Raw genomic sequence first — 21,205 nt, 5'->3', positions numbered from 1 at the left:
AATAATCACAACTGAGAAGAGTTTTGTAGGATGTTAGGAGTTAGCTGAGCACAGGAAAGGGCAGGTGGAGACAGTGAGCAGATCAGCAGTTCCGGGAGCGGCTCCCAGCTGTGTGCACACACCTGTCAGCAGTCCTGAATGAAGCCAAGCAGAGCGGCCGAGAGCAGGCCTTGCTCTCCCATGTCCTGAATATCCACCAGGAGCTGAAGCCCAATAACATTTTCCTAAAACCTGGTTTTAGTACTACATTTTATTACTTATTCCATTTTATTATTTCATTAGATCAAATTTACTGTTTCTTGCTATCTTACAAAACACAGTATTTACCTCCCTAAAGGCAAAAAAAATAAAGTATCAATTCATGTGGAGTACACTGGAAATATAATACTCAAAAAAGATGCCTGCTATGTGAAAGCTATTTGGGATGCTTCCATTTATGCCACAAAAGTCAGGCATTAGTGAAACTCAAAGGGAGAAATTTTTAATTGATAAGATGAATTCAGGAACTGTAGTCTTTGGAGCACTAGAAAGCCTTAGAGTGCTGAGATAAGCCCACACTTAAAGCTGAGGCCACCTCTTGACTGGAATTAAATTAAGGAGTAAATATGCTGAAACAATTAGTCATCATTGCTCACTGAGCAGCTTATAAGCTTCTTTCCCTGAGCACACCGAAGATGATTGACTCTGGGCATTGATAGAAAATGTTTTTCTCTTACAGAACATGACCTAGAACTTGACTGCTCCAAGGTACATTCTTCCTTGCCCCAACTAATATGCAAATTATGTATTTTTTACATGGAAACAGAAGGTTAGAAGTATAGATGGATAGTATACATTATAAATGTTCCAGAAAGGGCTGGTCTAAGTGCACTTTGATAGCACCTTTGTGAAGTGCAAACATAAAACTATTAAAGATTATAGGCAAGGAGACCAATATTTAAAATAGAGAGTGGGAACTAAACCATTGTGCTAGGTGTTATTTCAATTACTACAAGAATGTTTTGAGGATTTTGTTATTGTCACACCCCCATCATCCATTATCCCACCACACACACACACACACACACACACACAAACATTTTCAGATAAGTAAACATCAGTTCAAAAAGTCTCAAAAACCAACCTACAATCATGTGACCATTGACCAAAGGAATCCAGAAGGCGTTCTCACCAGAATCCATCTGGCTTGGGCTTGGTTCTAAAGCAACCAGTATCCATAAAGAAAATAATAGTATTTCTTTAGTTTTATATTCAGTGGTTCTGTGACTACATTAAATAGAAAATTCAAAATACAGCTCGAAAATAAGTGTGGTTCTAAAGATAAACACATATTCACAATTAACGTAACATTTCACTATTTTGCAGTTCCATTCTCCCTATTTTGCCTCTACCATCAACTGTACCATAGGATCATTGCTTTATATCTCAGCTAGATCATCCATGAGATTCTCTGCTCATATCCCTATTTCTCCTACAACTCCACTGATTTTTGTGGTAGGTGGATCCTGGGTGAGATGTTAGGAATAAAACAAATTTGACTTGAACCTTAAGTTCGCAAAGTTCAGCATCTGGTCTTCCATGTAGATACATTGTTTTAATTTAATTTAAATTTGTCTTCATTTCATATATGTTCTTCATATCGGGGTTTTTTTGTTCCATGTATGTGTTTCTATGTGACTGTTCATAGGAAAAGGAGTTTTGTGATATATCTCTCCTAACATCCATTTTAGGCTATTCATTAATAAATGAATATATGTTGAACATAAAGTCAGTGCTCAGTCGGTGTTTTTTGTTTTTTTGTTTTTTTTGTTTTTTTTTAAATATATTTTATTGATTTTTTACAGAGAGGAAGGGAGAGAGATAGAGAGTTAGAAACATCGATGAGTGAGAAACATCGATCAGCTGCCTCCTGCACATCTCCCACTGGGGATGTGCCCGCAACCCAGGTACATGCCCTTGACCGGAATCGAACCTGGGACCCCTCAGTCCACAGGCCGACGCTCTATCCACTGAGCCAAACCGGTTTCGGCCTCAGTCGGTGTTATATAAAGGGCCCAGTCAATTCTCTGAAGTCAAATGTGATTTTGGCATTTTCTCCAAAGAGTCACACACAATGATAAATTTCAGACTTAGGAAGCATCATACAATATATGTATGTATATATATTTTATATGTGTAGTGCCTTGGTCCATAAGTGTTTTTTGACAATTTATAGGAATGTATAACTACATGACAAAGTCAGAAGACAGAAAAATCAGTCTATTGGCTTTATAAATGAAGAAATGGTAGAGCTACGAGGCCAACTATTTAAGGGACTTGCCTAAAGTTACACACTGATTAGTGTTAAAGCTGAGACCAGGACTTAAGTGATCTGACCTCCAGGCCAATGCTGTTTTAGTTGGATTGCATGTGCTACACTAGGGAGGGGGTCACCCTCACTGCTCATCTTGACAAGGTCAAAAGTAGTGATTAAAAGCTTCGAATCCAGTATCAGACCTGATTTTAAGTTACCATCTATGAGTCCCTAGGCAACTTTCTTCATCTCTATGTCTTTGTGTCTTAATCCGTAATATAAGGAGAAGCATATCCTACCTCACAGAGTTGTACTAAAGATCAAAGCTTGTATGCTTAATGCAGTTCTTGAAATAGAAGTGTGCAAGGAATTGTTAGCTTTTATTATTACACAAACCTAACTGGACTTTTTTAATCAAGGGAGGGAGATGGAGCAATTCTATGGTTTCTCCACAGAAAAACCTGAGTAATTGTAACAAATATATAGAAAAGAACTAGTGGAATAAGGATTACATAATGTAGAAATAAGATCATTTCAAACTCAAAGGACCCCTCACCACCATCTACTTCAACCTAGTTATTTGAGTTTATTGAGTATTCCTTATACTGTCTAGTCCATCTTTTCTCCCATTTCTTTAGCTGAGAAAGTGACTAGTTAGAGAAACATTAGGCTGAATATAATTCTCTGCAGTGAGGACTAAGCTAGTCAGGAGTGGGAGAGAGGAAATATTAGAATGCTAAGATGGGGTGGAAATTGGGGGAGGGGGTATGAAATGATCCTCTAGAGAATAAAAAACATTATTTAATAAGAAGCATTTCCTCTTCCTACCTCCAACCCACCCCCAAGAAGATAAGAAGGTCTAGGATAAATAAGAAGGCATGGAGGGACAGAAGTGTAGATATAGGGTGGTAGCAAATATTCAAAAATTGGGTATGGGATTGGTGTTTATGATTTGTTAAGGTCATTTGCAATATCATTACTCTCCTTTATTTTTTTAGTATTATGATATATATTTTCTCACATTGGTTCTGAGGGCACCAGTGGGCTGGGAGAATCTTTCCAAAGGACTATCATCCAATCCAAAAGCATAAGCCTTTATATGGGTATTTAAAAGTGCCCAGTGATAGCCATTCATTTTAATTAAAAATTGATAAATTACAAGTAATCTTCAAAAGTATAATTTTCTTAGGACAAATTCATTATTATGACATTTAAGTGACTGTGATTCTAGGTACTCATTTGAATAGTCAGAATCAACTACTGCCTAAAATATTATCAAAACAAAGGAACTTTAACAGCACCCTGAAACAGTGTACACCCTTTATGTCCTGTGTTATTCTGATGTGCTTAACGAGTGAGAAATGAACTAGGTCAGCATTCACAGGTATGGTAGTATGTCTAGAATGTGAAATTTAAAAGAAAAGTTTGGAGCCATGTTGATAATATGACACCTATACGGTTCAATAACATATTATTTATGGATGTATGTACCAAGGAAGGTCTGGAAGATTGCCCACCAAGATGTTGGAAATGGTGGAAGGAGGACAGTAAGACTTCCAATTTATTTACTTTCCTACAATGTGAATAATTTTTACAGTGAGCAAATAGTATTAGTTTTACTGTTTAAAATGAATTTTACAGAAATAAAAAAGTATAGCTTAGTTGTGTATAATATACACATTCTTATCCATACCTTCTCTCTTCAGGAAATGCTCTATCAAATGAGGATATCTAGTTGACTGGCCTTGTCTAGATGGCTTCCAGCAGAAATGAATTCTAAAACTTGGGCAAGAAACCCTGATATACTAGTAAATAATGAGTAAATAGAAAAGGAAAGGTGGAAATGCTAACATTAATTCAGTTTAATCTTATTTTGATCAAATTAATTGAAAATAAATTTTGGCATGCTGTGGGGCACCTATGTGTAGAGCAAGTTGTGCCAATACAAATTGTACAATTTCTGCTGGGTAGAATCAGTTTCTGGTATTGGGAAGGTTTTACTTTACATTGCATCACTAAATGAATGTTTATTCTTAAAATTGTGATGAGACTTTGGCAAATTATGGCATAGGTAAGCCATCAACAATATTGTTTTCCATTTATTTAAGCACCTTTGTGGCAATTTTACAATTTTATGTACCCTAGATGCCAAAAAGCTGATGAGTAATAAGAGTCAACTTTTTTAATATTCTGTCTTAAACATCCTTAGGACTCTATGAGATATATAATAGTAATGTTTATACTTTGTCAATGAGGAAAACAAGGTAAAAATTATTTTAAAATTATAAATTATCAATTAATTCCCATGTTTATGAGGGATCAAGTCAAGATTTTATCTCAGGCAGTCTGAATAGAATATCTGTGTTCTCTCCATTAAGCAAGACTGTCAACATCAGAAGCACTAAACCATACTTCTTAATCATCAATCATTATGCACACCAACATTGAATTTAAATGGGGACATATTATCTATCTGTTTTCACTATTTTTCTCTATATGTTTTTTGTTACATAATCAAGAGCTTTTTAAAAATCATTTAAGAGGAACTCATCTAATGAGAAATGTTCTTGACAACATTATTTCATGGAGTCACAATAGCCTTGTAAAGAACTTCACTCATTTGTGGAATATAATGAACAACATCTATAATAATAAAAGCCTAATATGCAAATCGACCAAACAACAGAATGACCTTTGGATGACATTTCGGATGATCACGCTATGACACGCACTGGCGCCAGGCCAGACAAGGCGGATGCGATGTGATTGGTCGGGGGCCCCACCATCGCCCCACGATTGCCAGGCAGAGGAAGGCCCAGGCCACCCTCTGTGGGGCGATCAGTGGGGGGGACTCCACAATCGATTGCCCCAAAGAGGGAGGCCCAGGCCGCTGGCCGGCAGAGCGATCGATGAGGGGTGGGGGCTCTGTGATCACCCCAAAGAGGGAGGCCCAGGCCACCCTCTGCACAATGATCAATCGTGGAGCCCCGGCTGGGTGGGCAGGGCCTCTCTCTGCTGGGCAATTGATCACAGAGCCCAGAGTCCCACAATTGATCACCCCACAGAGGGAGCCCAGGCCACTGGCCAGCGATGCTGTGACGGGTGTGTGGGGCTGGCCAGTGATCACCCCACAGAGAGAGGCCCAGGCCAGCCAAGCTATCGCACCCCACTCCTGTCCCCTGCAGAGGGAGGTGATCGGTGGCGGGGAGTGGGAACAATGCAGCACAGATGGCAAGCAGTGGCAGCAGTGGGGGCGGGGCTAGCTTCCGACAGACGGGGGGGGGGGGGGGGGGGGGGGCGGGGGGGGGAGCCCGGATAGGCCCTGATCACCAACCAGGCCTAGGGACCCTACTCGAGGGGTCATAGATTGTGAGAGGGCACAGGCTGGGCTAAGGGATACCACCCTCCACCCCATGCATGCATTTCATGCACTGGGCCTCTAGTAAACTAATGAACAAAATGAACAAAATAGATAGAAAGACATAGAAGCATTGAACAGACCAACAAACCTAAAAGGGAAGGCAGGGGAGTGTGTGTGGGGAAGGTGGCAGGTTGGGGTGAGAGATCAACCAAAGGACTTGTATGCATGTACTAGTATAAAGCATAACCAATGGACACAGACAGTAGGGGGGTGAGGGCATGTGCTGGGCTGTAGGAGCAGGCAGGGAGAGGTCAATGGGAGGAAAAGGAAACATATGTAACACTTTCAACAATAAAGAATTTAAACAAAATAAAAAAAGAACTTCTGTTATATCTCTATGCTCAGCCATGACTCGCCTGTAGTGTGGATTAGAGGTCACACACTAGGCTTCTAGTCCCAGCACTGAATCTAAATATATGACCTTGGGCATTCTCTTGCTTTACTTTCTTAATCTATTAAGAGATTTGGACTAGCTAATTTCTGAAGTCATTTCCATCTCTATAATTAGCTATTATATGCTTCTCAGTGACAAGGGACTAAAGGCATTCCTGTACTGATCTTCGTATGCCATCGGGTGACACTACAATTTAGAATGTCAGACTCTCCTTATGGTATTGCTGATTTGATTATGGTTAGAGGTTTATGTGTCTCTTGTGTACATAGTTACAATTAACACTGATGGGTATAAAGCATTTCACGGGGCTTATTAAATCCAGGCATAGAATCTGAATGTTCTGGGCCTCCTTCAGCGTTCACATAAACTATAAATCATCCTAATTTTGAAATCTGACCTTCCTGGGCATGAATAAAGGATTCTGGATTTCAAAGGCATCTGTGGTTCCACAAAGAGTCTCTGAATACAATTTTAGCCTCTGTGTCACATTCTAAAAGCTCAGCTCTAAAGAAATCTTATTGGCTGTTTGGTTTAAAGGTGAACTCAAGCAAACCTATTATTGAAAATCTGGTTCCTGGTGCCCAATACCAGGTTGTGATGTACCTAAGAAAAGGCCCTTTGATTGGACCACCTTCAGATCCTGTGACATTTGCCATTGGTAAGTCACCAGGTACAAGGATAATAACATTATCAAAGTATTGTTTGCAATGTCCAAGCTCAACTCATTACCATCATATATAGGAGGCCCATTCTTGTTCACCCAATATCCTACCTTCAGAGCCATAAACTATTGCAATTGTATAGCTGGAGGGCATCCTTAGCATTTACTCTTTGGAGGGGGGGTTGGGAATCAGAGGCAAATATGTTTAGTTTTCAATGATTGTATCAGAAGAGCAAAAACCTTAGTTATAAAGTAGACATTTGAAGCCATTGCTATGATATTAAACATTCCTTCTTGGCTTTCTTTTTTCACTCCCCCCTCCTCCTTCCTCTTAGTTCCAACTGGAATAAAGGATTTAATGCTCTACCCCTTGGGCCCCACAGCATTGGTTTTGAGCTGGACCAGACCATACTTAGGAGTGTTCAGAAAGTATGTGGTTGAAATGTTTTATTTCAACCCCACAACAATGACATCAGAGTGGACAACCTACTATGAAATAGCAGCGACCACCTCCTTAACTGCATCTGTGGTAATCTTTCCTGAGCCATCTGTCACCTCCCTGTGTAAATAGATGTGCCGATATGTACCTAATGTTGGGAAAAGGTATCTGTAAATTAGACCATTTTGTAAATATACACAGCTTGCTACTCTCAAGGGATTTTTTGGTTGTTTTTAGGATTGTTTTTAGTTGTTTTGAGAGAGAAAGAATTGTGTACAACTGGCTTTCACCCCTAGTTTATTTGTTAATCCATATTTTAGTAGAGCTACCAAGTGCTTATTGTTTCTTCCTGCTCCTGGGGAGAAAAACACAGGAGATTACCTTTCATCATTTAATAATTAGTCAACACTGCTTAACTGTCATGATGATGATTCTTAACATCTACAAAACAGTTAAGTACTTATAGTGTCAGGCCATTAGAGAGCTGGTAAAGACTGCTCTCTCTAAACCTTAAATAATTTTAGATGTGCAGTTTCCCTACAGTTCACACATGAAGTACACAATTGCCCTCTACCCAGTTGATGATTCATAATTGTCACCCATCAAGGGCACATGCCTATGGTCCAACCTGAGAAAATACAGAGTTATGAAAGGTCATTTGGCTTGAAATAGGGAGACATGTATCTACAGTCACTTGCAAATAAGTACTATTTCACTTGTGTAATATAACTTAGGAAACTGCAAAATGAAACCAATATTGGAAGCATCTGACTCTATACCTTTGAATCACTTTTTAAATTACATTATATTTTTGTATAGCATTTTATTTACACCTCACCTCATTACAAAAAGAGGTTGTTGTATGTGCTTTTAGTGGAAAATTTTGTGAATACAACAAGGCACAGAATATAAAATAAAAATTATTTATTAGTTCTTTTCATGGCCAAATAGAAATAATTCTACTCAAAAAAAATATGATTTTGCCCCTTAGTCTTTTGTCTCCTTGCTTTTTTTAGCGAATAGCTAATCTGTTGCCAGCGTGGTACTACAACTTCCGAGTGACCATGGTGACCTGGGGAGACCCAGAATTGAGCTGTTGTGACAGTTCCACCATCAGCTTCATAACAGGTGAGTGGTGTGCAGGGAACAGTTTCCTGAGGAGAGAACACTATCTGCAGAAGGTTCTGAAGAGACACATCTCCAGAAAGTGCCGGTCACTCACTCAGGAGTGACTGAGCCCCAGTGTCATGGAAGATCATATGCTTGAGTCTGGAAAATTATTATATGTTTAAATAATGGCCTTTAAAAATTAAAATATTCTTTTTATCCTGAGTTATTGCCCTTGATTCATTTTTAGTCTGAGTCACTGCCCTTGAGTGGTATGCCCCTGTTTGAAATTGATCAGAAAAGAGATGTGCTTCACCCTGCACTCAATTGCCTTTGCCCGTTTGATGGCTGTATTTTCTAGAGGGCCTCCATGTCCTGATTAATTATGCCCTTTTTAAAGCCCAGGCTGACTGCAGGGTTGTCCACTGCAGGAGTTAAAAGCCTGTGGAGACAGGTAGACCTGGGTTTGAATCACACCTCTGTTGGATGCCATATACGACCTTGAGCAATTAAGTTTTCTAAGCCTTGGTGGTTTTTTAATGTGAAAAATGGGGATGATACTAGTATCTATTCTCTGTTATTATCTACTAGAGGCCTGGTGCATGAATTTGTGCACAGGCGGGGTCCCTCAGCCTGGCCGGCGATCGGGGCAGATGTGGGGGGAAAAGGGGGGACCAGCCGGCTGGGGGGAGGGATTGCAAGAGGTTGGCCAGCCAGGGGAGGTTGGCTGTGGAGTGCACTGACCACCAGGGGCAACTCCTACGTTGAGCATCTGCCCCTCTGGTGGTCAGTGCGCATCATAGCAACCAGTTGGCTGATCATTCGGTTGCTTAGGCTCTTATGTATAGAGATTATTGTTTCTCAATTAAATAAGCTGCGTAGCAAAATACATGGCAAAAAGTTTAAGTAACTTTAAAAAATTGTTCATGTTAGATCTCAGAGCCTTAAATTGTGTAATTTATCATCATATAGCAGAGATGGTAAAAGTGATCAGAGGTGACAATGAAAAGGGGAAATTCATAAAAGAGACATTAACCCTGGTTGTTTGAATTAAGATTTTTCAGGAACTTTTGGGTGGATTCTAATACTGTAATTAGAGTTGTACCGAAAAAAGAGAAAAAATATTTTTAGATGAAGAATAATTTTGGCAAAATGTTTTCCTCACTGGACATCTAGCTTTGTTCCACTGAAATTTATAAATTCAAAAACAAAAGAAATAAATGTATCCTATGTGAATTCTTACACAATTTACTTATATAGTTCATCACTTTTCCTTACTAGCCAATGTCTAGCACTCCCCATTGGCTCAAAAAAGGAGAAAATACCAATTATTTAAGAAGCTTTGTGTTGTGCTGTTGACTTTATCAATAATTACATGTTTAATTATAATTAAACTTCATTTTATTAATAACTTATACAGTTTAACTTTTTTGGGATTAACACCCTGAGAATATTCTTCTCTTCTCAGACAGCCATGTCTGGACTGGAAAAAGCCCAGACTTCCCATCTGAACACTTGATTGAACAGACCTGGCTCTGCTAATTTCTGGATTTAGAATTATCTCAGTGATCCTAGACTTCTATTTTCTCATTGGTAACACTCGGAATATCACCTCACACCTGACTAAGAGAGCCAAGCTCAGGGCATTAGACCTCACACAGGGAGGTGGAACCCACCTTGCAGTCATTGCAGCATCTCAAAGGGCACATGGGACATGAAACATTCATAGGATTCATAGTTCTGGACCCAAGTGGTTGGTGTGCCTTTCAAAACTGGAAACCGACTGGGATTGGTCAAAGGTCATGATGTAACAATTAGGTTGACAAAGCAAGTCTGGATAGGTAAACTGTGATTAATCAGCAACTACTTGCCTAAGTGGGCAGTCTATTATCTTCGAGAAATTGATCTTTGGTAATTTCCTATCTTTTCCTGGGACAAACTATTAAGTTGTGCTCACATTGACGGTCCATAGCCTTATCTGATACAGGTCTCAATTCTCAACATCTATAATGTGGACATAACAACACCCCACAGGATAGTGTGAGAATTAAATTACCTAATATAAATCACTATTCAAACATAATGGTGGCTAACTTATTTTTATTCTCATTTTTTCTTCTCTCATTTCATTTTAAAGCAAATAAGGATCACAAACTTCACTTGCCTATGCTTTTTCATTGTGACCCAAACTGCTAAATTGTGCAGTATAAAAAGAAACAGGAAAAAATATTTTAATAAGGTGTGATTTATCAGGACCTCAAGTCTACTCTCTGTTAGGCAACTTATTTCCTCTGCAAGTCAAGTTCATAATTATGCTGGTGTACCAAACAATGCTTACTAAACAGATAGTGACATCTTGTGGTCCTTCAGCACTATGCTGGATTTTAAAGTAACAGCATGAAGCACAAAAATCTGAAGACCTTGTACCTGTGAGAGGGATATGTGCTTCTGGGTTTGAAATTTTAAATGTGTTTTTGTCCTCATGATAATTAGAACATGAGAAAATATTCTTTGAAGAAACATAAGTATAGGTCGTTGCATATAATGAAGTATCGGGAATATATTAAGAGGCCACAAAGAAGCCAGGGTCCATATCCTTTATTAGGATATTCTGAAATATGATGTGGGTTTGTGTTATTTGCTAAGATACATTGTTGATATTTCAAGATTTTATTGTCAAATATATAGAAATGCTACTGCTATTTCACATGACACAGAAATGTGTTTTTTACTCTCTATACTACAAATCTTGACAGCGGATTATTTCAAAGCATCATTAGTGCTGAATGTTTGTGTTGAGTATCAGTGGCAAATTAAAGAAGATAATTCTTTATGGTTTGTAGAAATTCTCCTCCAAATATTTTAGTGGGTTTTTGCTGCATCATGGAACAGAAAACTTGCCTGTCTTTAAACCACCATTGACGTGGAATTTAAATTCAGCTGTTTATTTGTTTTTTCAGATCTTCAGAATTATCAGTTACTTTAAAAATAATGGAAATATGCTTTCACAGGTCATATATTATAAAGCTTATGATGAGCTCATCTTCCCAATTGGAAATTTTCTTAAAGTTTAAATGTATCAAAATATAAACTACATTAATAAACTTAGTGTTAGACTTTAACTTTGCATTATGATAAAAAATCCTTCCACAGGCATTTATTAAAAGGTTACTTTCTGCAAAGCACTGGACTAAAACACTGTCAATGATGTTGCCTTGTGTTTTATGGAAACAGTATTTCTTTTCTGTCCCACTACTCCCACTGTCCTTTACTCCCATAAGCACCTTGGTTGTGCCACAACAAAAAAAAGAGGTATCTTTATAGAACCCCAGAGCTTCCAGTACTTCTTTGAAAATAAGTTCACCAGCGCTGAATGACTAATTAATTGATGCAACAAGCGTACCCAAACAAGTGAACATTTTAGGAATTTTGTAACTGACATTTACATAAAAGACCTATATACCCTCAGGTTCAGATGGAGCTCTCTTGTGTCTGAGCTGTAAGGTGAGGTTCCAGGAAACAAATGCCCACCTTGTAGTATATACCTGTGGTACTGGGAGTCCCAGGTCTATCCAGGACCAGCGTACGGTGTGAATTTTAGTTCTTTAACTTTACATGGGATTTCATGCTGTATGAATAAGCATTTTAATTGTTAGTAATCTCTTACACTAAAGTGTTCTTCTTTTCTACCTTATAGCCCCAGTTGCTCCAGAAATCACTTCTGTGGAATATTTCAACAGTCTGTTATATATCAGTTGGACATATGGGGATGACACCACTGACCTCTCCCATTCTAGAATGCTGCATTGGATGGTTGTTGCAGAAGGAAAGAAGAAAATTAAAAAGAGCGTATGTTTCTTTGAATCCCAGTATGGGCATCTGAACATTCATTTGCATAAACTATGGACAACCATTAAGCAAAATGTATTGAGACATTAAACCAATGTTTGTATGCCCGTTGGCATTGTTTTATGCTCTGGAGATAGGACCGTGAACAAAAATTAAATTCCTTTTTTTTATAGAGCTTACTTTTTAATCTTTAATAGTTAGCTGAAATAGTTGCAACTATTAATTTCACTTATGAGTGTTATTATTTGCGTGTTTTCTTCAGGATGTCAAACATTTTCAAGAAAACCATAGTTAAGAAATTTCAATATTTTGTCCTTATATCCCCCAACACCTAAATATTTGGGTATGTTAGTAATGCTGATTTCTTTTCTCCTGGTATAATAAGCTTTTTGACATTGTATTAGTTAGGGTAAAGAGTGAATTAAATTTAATTAAAAAATATATAGTGGCGCAAAGAAAAGCAAAGTTTATGTGTCTCTCATGCTAGCCCAGGACTAACAGGGCTCCTCTTCTGTACCATAAAGGAGCATCCAGGGTCCAGATTCTCTCTCTCTGTTGCTCCAGCTGCGACTCTATGTCATCCTCATCTGTACAAGTGACCCTTCATTATCATTAGAATCACCTGTGCAGGGATGACAGGACATGAAAGCCCGGTACCTACACAGTGTGAATGAAACTATAAGTTGTCCACATGACTTTTATTTACAATCCATTGGTCAGAATTGGGTCACATGCTTTCCTCTAGCTACAGGGAGGTTCTGGGAAATACAGTCTTCAGTTAAGAAGCCAAGTATCCAGCATGGGCTAGGTTTCTTCAGAGTGTTCCAGGGCTGAGAAATATTCCGATCAGGAACAGCCCAGCAGTTACCTTTTATAAAATTTGCTGTGAATATGAGGGGAAATACCAGAGTGATACCTGTTCCAAACAAGGGAATCAATTGCAAAAATGCTCTGATATGTACTATGTGTATTTAGAGCTACTTTGCATTTGGCTCAGATCAGGAATTTATATCATTTTTAGAGGAAATAACTTATTAATAAGGTTGTAATCACTTGTAGATTGCAGCACAGAGCAGAGAGGCCATATCTGTGATAGTCCTGTAATTGTTTAGAATGGTATTATAGTTCAAGTTGATCAGAAGGTTAAACCCTCAATTTTGATGATCTTGCAGGTAACACGCAATGTCATGACTGCAATTCTCAGCCTGCCTCCAGGAGATATCTACAATCTCTCCGTAACTGCTTGCACTGAAAGAGGAAGTAATACCTCCATGCTCCGCCTTGTCAAGCTAGGTGAGATGAGTGCACAGGTGTGAGTGTGAAAGTGATTATGCTGGGGAAACTAGCATTTGCATTTCTTGGTTTAGCATGGTCTTTTCAACTCAGTGAAATCACAAAAAAACAGTTTACTCTCTTTTAGAAGTGAAAAATAGTCATTTATACTACCAAAAGAGTATGTTCATCTTAGTATAAGTTTCTGTGAGTGCAGTGCTTACTGTATTGGGAGATAGGAGTGTCCATCAGTCATAGTAAGCTTAGAGAATCTAAGGAGTCTCAGGACTTAAAGATGGAAGGATCTTTGAGATTATCTAGTGCAGTGTACTCCACCCATCAGAAGCCATTTCCTTTTCATATCACTATTATGTAATGCTCTCTTTAATATCTACAATTAAATGCATAAGAAAAATAACCCAGGTATTGATATTTTAAAATTTGATATAACGTCTTAACTTTAATATAAAATCAAGATAAAATCAAATAATCCTATACAATAAAAGCCTAATATGCTGTGTCCAGTCATCCGGTTGGCCGTTCAATCAATCAAAGCATAATATGCTAATGATATGCTAAGGACACTCAACTGCTCGCTATGATGTGCACTGACCACCAGGGAGCAGACACTCTGACCAGTAGGTTAGCTTGCTGCTAGAATTCAGCCGATTGGGACTGAGTGAGATGGGCTGGACACGTCTGGAGCCTTCCCACGGCCCCTTCCCAGCTGGCCAACTTCCTATGTCCCTCCCCGGCCTTGATCATGCACCTGTGGGGTCCCGAGGCCTGGCCTGTGCCCTCTCACAATCTGGGACCCCTTGGGGGATGTCAGAGAGCTGGTTTCGGCCCAATCCTGCAAGCCCCGCCAAGGGACCCCACTGGTATACAAATTCGTGCACACACCGGGCCTCTACTTTATAATAAATGGATATGGATTCCGTATGTATATGTTCAGATACAGCTCTTCAAAAAAAATCATAATGAAATCACTTGATATCTATACATTATTAATATGAATAAGTTGGAATTTACAAGAAGTAAAAGGATCAGTAGTTCTTCCATATAAGAAGTATACAAATAAATGAAGAAGTGAACAAGTTTATATTGATTAGTTATAAATAACTGAGCAAGCATAAGTACAGATAGAATAAAACCTAAAATTAAGAGAAGTAATAAGAGACTAGATATATTTTCATCTGATGAAAGAAAGAGGGAAATAACCTTAATTAAAGTGGAAATAACATGCCAAGAAAAATAATAGGCTGTGGATGAGGGGAAATGAGGAAAGTATGATATTCTTGAAAATGAGCTAAAACTTATTGTGTAGTGTAGTATCAAAATAATTTTCCGTATTATGAAACACAACTAAGATATTACCCTGTGCAACATAAACACATCTTCTATATTCAACGATGTACCATGCATTGATATATTCATTTAGTTTCTAATAGTTAAAGGGACCTCAGAGATGATCATCCTATAACCAGCAGCAGGCAAAAGAGGATGGATTAGCAAAAAGTTGTATGGTAAACCTCAAAGGACAGTATCAGTTTAAGAGTACTGACCTCCAAAATAAATGCATTCCAATTCAATATGTACTTTTCACAGCAGAGATCTTATTTTGTTTTTTAAAAATTAAAATATATAAAATAGCAAAACATTTTAAAACACTTAACATAACTCACTGATATCACTGTTTCAGATGTCTGCTAATTTTAAGCTGTGTCTGAGTGTATTCATGAGTCTCAAATAACCACAGTTATTGCACATGTCTATATGTGCAGCTATAAGTTAATATGGATCCAGGGTATTTTTGTTAGCAGCTTAAATACCATGAGTAGCATGGCTGACATTTAGAAGACTCCTAGAATATTCCCAAGAAAACAAAGCGTAATCTTTCCTTAGTTTACCCAATAGTTGCATTCTCTGTAATTCATTGCACTAAGTCTTAAATTTTTTGTCTTATATTTGCCAACCCAAAACTAAATTCTTGCACTGAAACCCTTTAAACTTAAATAGGTAGTTGGAAATACATAACATATTGAATAAACACTATAGGCAGAAAAAGTCAATTGTTACATAATTTTGAGATCACTTCTTAATTCCACTTGTATATCCTTCTTGCTGACAGCCTTCTTCTAAGTTATTTTAACTCCTTGAAAAAAAATCCAATATTACATGGTAAAGTACTTGCAATTATATTTATAATGGATTTATTCTGGTGTGACTTTAGAAAGTCACATGATATGTTGGATATGGACAAGTTTTCTGTTTGGAGTTTTCTTCATCATTGCAGGACATCTAGCATTTCTGTGTCCTGCTCACAAAAGTCCAGTTAACTTCTGTTGTAACTATTAAAAACATTTCTGCAAATTTCAAAAGTACCCTCAGGGGGGCGGTACTTTGCCAATTGAGACTCTGGTAGAGTTCAATTTTGGGCACTACAGGCAATCTGCTCTTCTTCCCTAGCAGTCTACACTTGAATTCTAAAAATGCAGCTATCACCAGCTACCAACATTTCATGATCTTCCTATTAAGAAAAAAATAGCCTCTCTGTCAATTCCAACCATTTCCTGAAAATTTGCCCATGTATACATGTCAGTTTAAAATTCATTTCTGGAAAAGTATAACTATTTAAAGATTATGCTCATGTTCCCCATGCCTTTCTTTCCCCAAGCTGTATCATTACCAGTAGCTGTGATTCTCAGGGCCTAGCTGCTGTACCCAACTCATTTGATTTATTAGTCTATCTTAAAGTGCAAATTCAGAGGTGCTCTTACCAAAATAGCATTCAGTGGACCTGTTGCATGCTTCACTGTCACTTTTATATGACATTATGGACTAGAGGTCCAGTGCACTTCACTGGGGGCGGGGAGGACCCTCAGCCCGGATTGCGAGAGGGCGCAGGCCAGGCCTAAGGACCCCATCAATGCATGATCTGGGCCAGGGAGGGACATAGGAGGTTGGCCAGCTGGGGAGAGACCACAGGAGGACTCCAGGGTGTGTCTGGCCTCTTGCTCAGTCCCCATCGGCTGAACCCCAGCAGCAAGCTAACCTACTGGTCAGTGTGTCTGCCCCCTGGTGGTCAGTGCATGTCATAACAACTGATCGACCAGTTAACTGTCTACCCCCTGGTGGTCAGTGCACGTCATAGTGAGCGGTTGAGAGGCCTTAGCATATCATTAGCATATTATGCTTTTATTGTTGAACGGCCAACCAGATGACTGGACACTTAGCATATTAGGCTTTTATTATTTAGGATGATCTATGAAGCGAGTATGTGTTAAAGTCATAAACCGGGACAATTATACTCACACTACATTGGAGTCTAAGTAAAAACCATGATAGTTTCCCAAACTTATCATGAGGTTTTGGGCCTCCATAGATCCCTGTTAACAGACAGGGCTATTTAAACTAGTTTAGAAAGTTCTTTAAATTTTTCAAGAATGAAAGGCAAGTTCCCATAGAAATTATTTCTAGTGAGTCAGAATCCTTAGAACCAATAAGCTTTTCCTTGTTGATATTTTAATATCACACAGTATATTGCCTCTATTTTTTCTTTCTGAAAACCAAATTGTCTGTATATAATGTACCTATTCTCAGCCTTCCCTTCCTCCACCCTAAAAACTAAATAACCTTACTTTTTATTCATTTGTCTATTTTTTATACTACTCATCACATTACTGTATTTTATAAACTCTTTCAATTTCCTGTAACACAATGCCTTTCCTACTGTAGATGCTCAGTAGATACTGAATGAATTGAATTGAAATGGCCAACCTCAAAATTGAAAATAGTATTCCAATTAATATTTAATCAAAATAAGTTTCACCTTTCAGAGAAATGAAAACATTTTGCTTTTGTCATAATTAAATTGAAATTATGTTTCCTTTTACAAAACTTTGATGCTTGTCATTTTATGTTTCTTTAAAGCATTTACTTGGTATACATGAAAGTCAAATTAATTTTACTTTACAGAAAAATACAATTTCAGCACCCAGATTTTCAGGGCTTGTGTGAATCAGAATGCTGTTGCTGAACCTAGACCAAAATTGGTTGGGTTAACAATCCTAATTCAATTTCTCTGTGACAGAGGCCTGTTTGGAGTCATTCTACTTGCTATTATGGAGTACAAGATTAGATATATAAAGAAATCAAACTATTAATGAACTCAGTACAATATAAATTAATTCAACGTGGCATGTGTAAGGATAAAGAACCTTCAAAACAATTGCCAAGAATTTTCAATTATTATGTCATCAACGAGAGGCCCGGTGCATGAAATTCATGCACTGGGAAGGAGGGATCCCTCAGCCCAGCCTGCGCCTTCTTGCTGCCCAGGAGCCCTTGAGGGTTGTCCAACTGACAGTTTAGGCCCGCTAGCCATCAGTCAAACATCCTTAGCACTGCGGCAGAGGCGGGAGAGGCTCCCACCACCGCCACTGCACTTGCCAGCGTGAGCCCGCCTTCTGGCTGAATGGCTCTCCCCCTGTGGGAGCACATTGACCACCAGGGGGCAGCTCCTGCATTGAGCATCTACCCACTGGTGGTCAGTGCGTGTCATAGCAACCGGTTGTTCTGCCGTTTGGTCTATTTGCATATTAGCCTTTTATTATATAGGACTAGAGGCCCGGTGCACAAAAATTTGTGCACTCGGGGGGAGGGGGGTCCCCCAGCCCAGCCTGTGCCCTCTCACAGTCTGGGACCCCTCGGGAGATAATGACCTGCTGGCTTAGGCCTGCTCCCGGGTGGCAAAGGGCAGGCCCAATCCCTAGGTGCAGCCCCTGGTCAGGCTCAGAGCAGGGCCGATTGGGGAGTTGGGGCGCCGCCCCGTCATGCACAGAGCAGGGCGGATCGGGAGGTTGCGATGCCACCCTCAGTCACGCTCAGGGTAGACTGATTGGGGGGTTGGGGCACCGCCCCCTGTTACACTCAAAGCAGGGTCAATGGGGAGGTTGCGGCGCCACCCCCTGTCACGCACGGAGCAGGGCCAATCAGGGGGTTGGGGCGCTGCCCCCTGTCACTAACAGAGCAGGGTCCATCAGGGGGTTGAGGAGCTCCCCGCTGTCACTCACAGAGTAGGGCCGAAAGGGGGGTTGGGGCACCGCCCCCTGTTACACTCAAGGCAGGGTCAATGGGGAGGTTGCAGCGCCACCCCCTGTCATGCATAGAGCAGGGCCAATCAGGGGGTTGGGGCGCTGCTCCCTGTCACTCACCGAGCAGGGCCGATCAGGGGGTTGGGGCGCTGCCCCATCACTCACAGAGCAGGGCCGATCAGGGGGTTGAGGAGCTCCCCCCTGTCACTCACAGAGTAGGGCCGATAGGGGAGTTGGGGCACCGCCCCCTGTCACACACAGAGCAGGGCGGATCAGGGGGTTGGGGCGCTGCACCCTGTCACACTCAGGGCAGGGCCAATGGGGAGGTTATGGCTCTACCCTGTCACACACAGAGCAAGGCCCGTGGAGGGGGATTGGGGCGCCACCCTCTATTACCCACAGAACAGGGCCGATCAGGGGGTTGGGGCGCCGCCACTGTCACACTCGGGGCAGGGCCGATGGAGTGGTTATGGCTCTACCCTGTCACACACAGAGCAGGGCCCGTGGAGGCAGGGGGTTGGGGCGCCGCACTCTGTCACACACAGAGCAGGGCCCGTGGGGGCTGGGGGTTGGGGCACCTCACCCTGTCACACACAGAGCCGCAGGGCAATCGGGGGATTCGGGAGCTCCCCGCTATCAGGCACAGAGCAGGGCTGATCAGGAGGTTTGGGCGCTGCCCCCTGTCACGCTGATCCCAGTGCCAGGAGCCTCACTGCTCCGCTGATCCCGGTGCTGGGAGGCATATTACCCTTTTACTATATAGGATAGAGGCCTGGTGCACAGGTAGGGGCCGGCTGGTTTGCCCTGAAGTGTGTCCTGGATCAGGGTGGGGGTCCCCACTGGGGTGCCTGGCCAGTCTGGGTGAGGGGCTGAGGGCTGTTTTCCCGCTGGCAGTTGACTAAAAGCTCCCAACTGCTCCTTGTATTTTGTTTTTTTTTTATTCTGGGCCAGCTTTAGCTCTGAGGCCTCGCTGCTGAAAACATGGATACAATGTTGCGGTCCGGGGCTGACTGAAAGCCGCTTTTGTTTAGCTTCTTATTTGCAACATAGTAATAGTTGCTTAGAGTTGCAGTTGAGAGGCCGGAAAGTGAGGCGGGGAACGTTGGAGTCTGCAGTCCCTGGAGGAAGCAAACCTCCCTGCTCGCTTCAGTGCATGGCTGCCGGCTGCCATCTTGGCTGACAGTTAATTTGCATAAGGATACGCTGATTAGCCAATGGGAAGGGTAGCGGTCGTACACCAATTACCATGTTTCTCTTTTATTAGTGTAGACTAGTGGCCTGGTGCATGAAATTCGTGCACGGGGGCTGATGTCTCTCAGCCTGGCCTGCACCCTCTCCACTCGGGAACCCCTCGGAGGATGTCCAACTGCCTAAACCAGCAGTCGGACATTCCTCTCACAATCGGGCCTAAACCAGCAGTCAGACATCCCTCTTACAATCCAGGACTGCCGGTTCCTAACCGCTCACCTGTCTGCCTGCCTGATTGCCCCTAACCACTCTGCCTGCCAGCATGATAGCCCCCAACTGCCCTCCTGCCAGCCTGCTCATCCTCAACCGCCCCCCCACTGCTGGCCTGCTCACCCCCAACTGCCCCACCACCAGCCGGATTGCCCCCAACTGCCCCCCATGCCAGCCTTCTCGCCCCCTACTGCCCCCCCATGCGGGCCTGATTGCCCCTAACTACCTCTGCCTCAGCCCCACCACCATGGCTTTGTCCAGAATGATGTCTGGAAGGTCTTCTGGAAGGTCTACCAGTCTAATTAGCATATTACCCTTTTATTAGTATAGATAAGCATCAGAAGGCATGTACCAATAGTAGTGCTGTTCGCAGGGCTTTGAGCCAGTCATCCCATTAAGAATTTTACGTTGCCAGAAGCTTCATGGTTCCTCTAATGGTATGTGATAATAGCTCCCTTTGGTGCTCAATAAATGTGTCAATCAAATCTTCACTAGGACTTGTTAATTCACAAGAACTCACTGGTCTGCATTGCAACTGTGGCTTCAACCAGCAACCAGTCACACTTCTAGTCTTTATAAATCTATCTGAAACTCCAGATAGACAAGACAAGAAGAGAAACAGGAATGAGAAGTGTTGGACATACCACAAAATAGGTCTCTGGTAATAGAATAGCCATTCATTCATTCACTTAACAAATATGTACTGAAAATCTTCTCAGCAATGTTCAGATGCCAGAGTACTTGTAGTAATGAACCTGAAGGACTTTTTCACTTGCTATTCACAACATGCTTATGATCCAATAAAGGGAGAGATAACAATAAGTACTTTATAGAGCATTACAATGAGATAGTGTGGTACAGAGCAATTATGTAATTAAAGAAAACACAACTTTCTTTGAGGAAGCAATGAGCACATATCTGAACAACAAGAAAGTATCTGCCATGAGAAGGTTGGGACAGAGCAAGCTAGGTAGAGGGAATAAGCAGAGGACTTGTAAGGCATACAGCTAAGATTTTATTTTGAGTGCAATATGAAGCTATTTAGAGAATTTAAAAATAATAATCTGACATATTTAAAATAATCCCTCTGGTTGTTCAAGGGAGAAAGGTTGGATCAATAATGAAGGTGGGGAGACCAATCAAGGGACTATTTGTCCTTATCTTTAAAGACAGCATTCTAGCCTGGATGGTGTTGCTCAGTGGTTGAGCATCAAC

The 21,205-nt window shown here is 40.9% G+C and overlaps 1 protein-coding gene across 1 annotated transcript in view; it reads left to right on the top strand.

The window, feature by feature from the left end:
* The window catches only part of PTPRO (protein tyrosine phosphatase receptor type O), a 200,412-nt gene that overhangs the window by 125,020 nt on the left and 54,187 nt on the right, over positions 1 to 21,205 (top strand). Inside the window, exons 8-12 of the mRNA XM_070410642.1 lie at positions 6,646 to 6,766; positions 7,105 to 7,298; positions 8,225 to 8,336; positions 12,013 to 12,164; positions 13,337 to 13,457. Coding sequence (XP_070266743.1) covers positions 6,646 to 6,766; positions 7,105 to 7,298; positions 8,225 to 8,336; positions 12,013 to 12,164; positions 13,337 to 13,457 — 700 coding nt within the window. The remainder of the gene's footprint in view (positions 1 to 6,645; positions 6,767 to 7,104; positions 7,299 to 8,224; positions 8,337 to 12,012; positions 12,165 to 13,336; positions 13,458 to 21,205) is intronic.

This window comes from Myotis yumanensis, unplaced genomic scaffold, assembly GCF_028538775.1.
Source record: "Myotis yumanensis isolate MYYU_CA2020_CCGP unplaced genomic scaffold, mMyoYum1.0.hap1 SCAF_3, whole genome shotgun sequence".
In the NCBI taxonomy this organism is placed as follows: Eukaryota; Metazoa; Chordata; class Mammalia; order Chiroptera; family Vespertilionidae; genus Myotis; species Myotis yumanensis.
The sequence above is the reverse complement of the archived record's forward strand: the minus strand, read 5'-3'. Positions and strand labels throughout refer to the sequence as shown.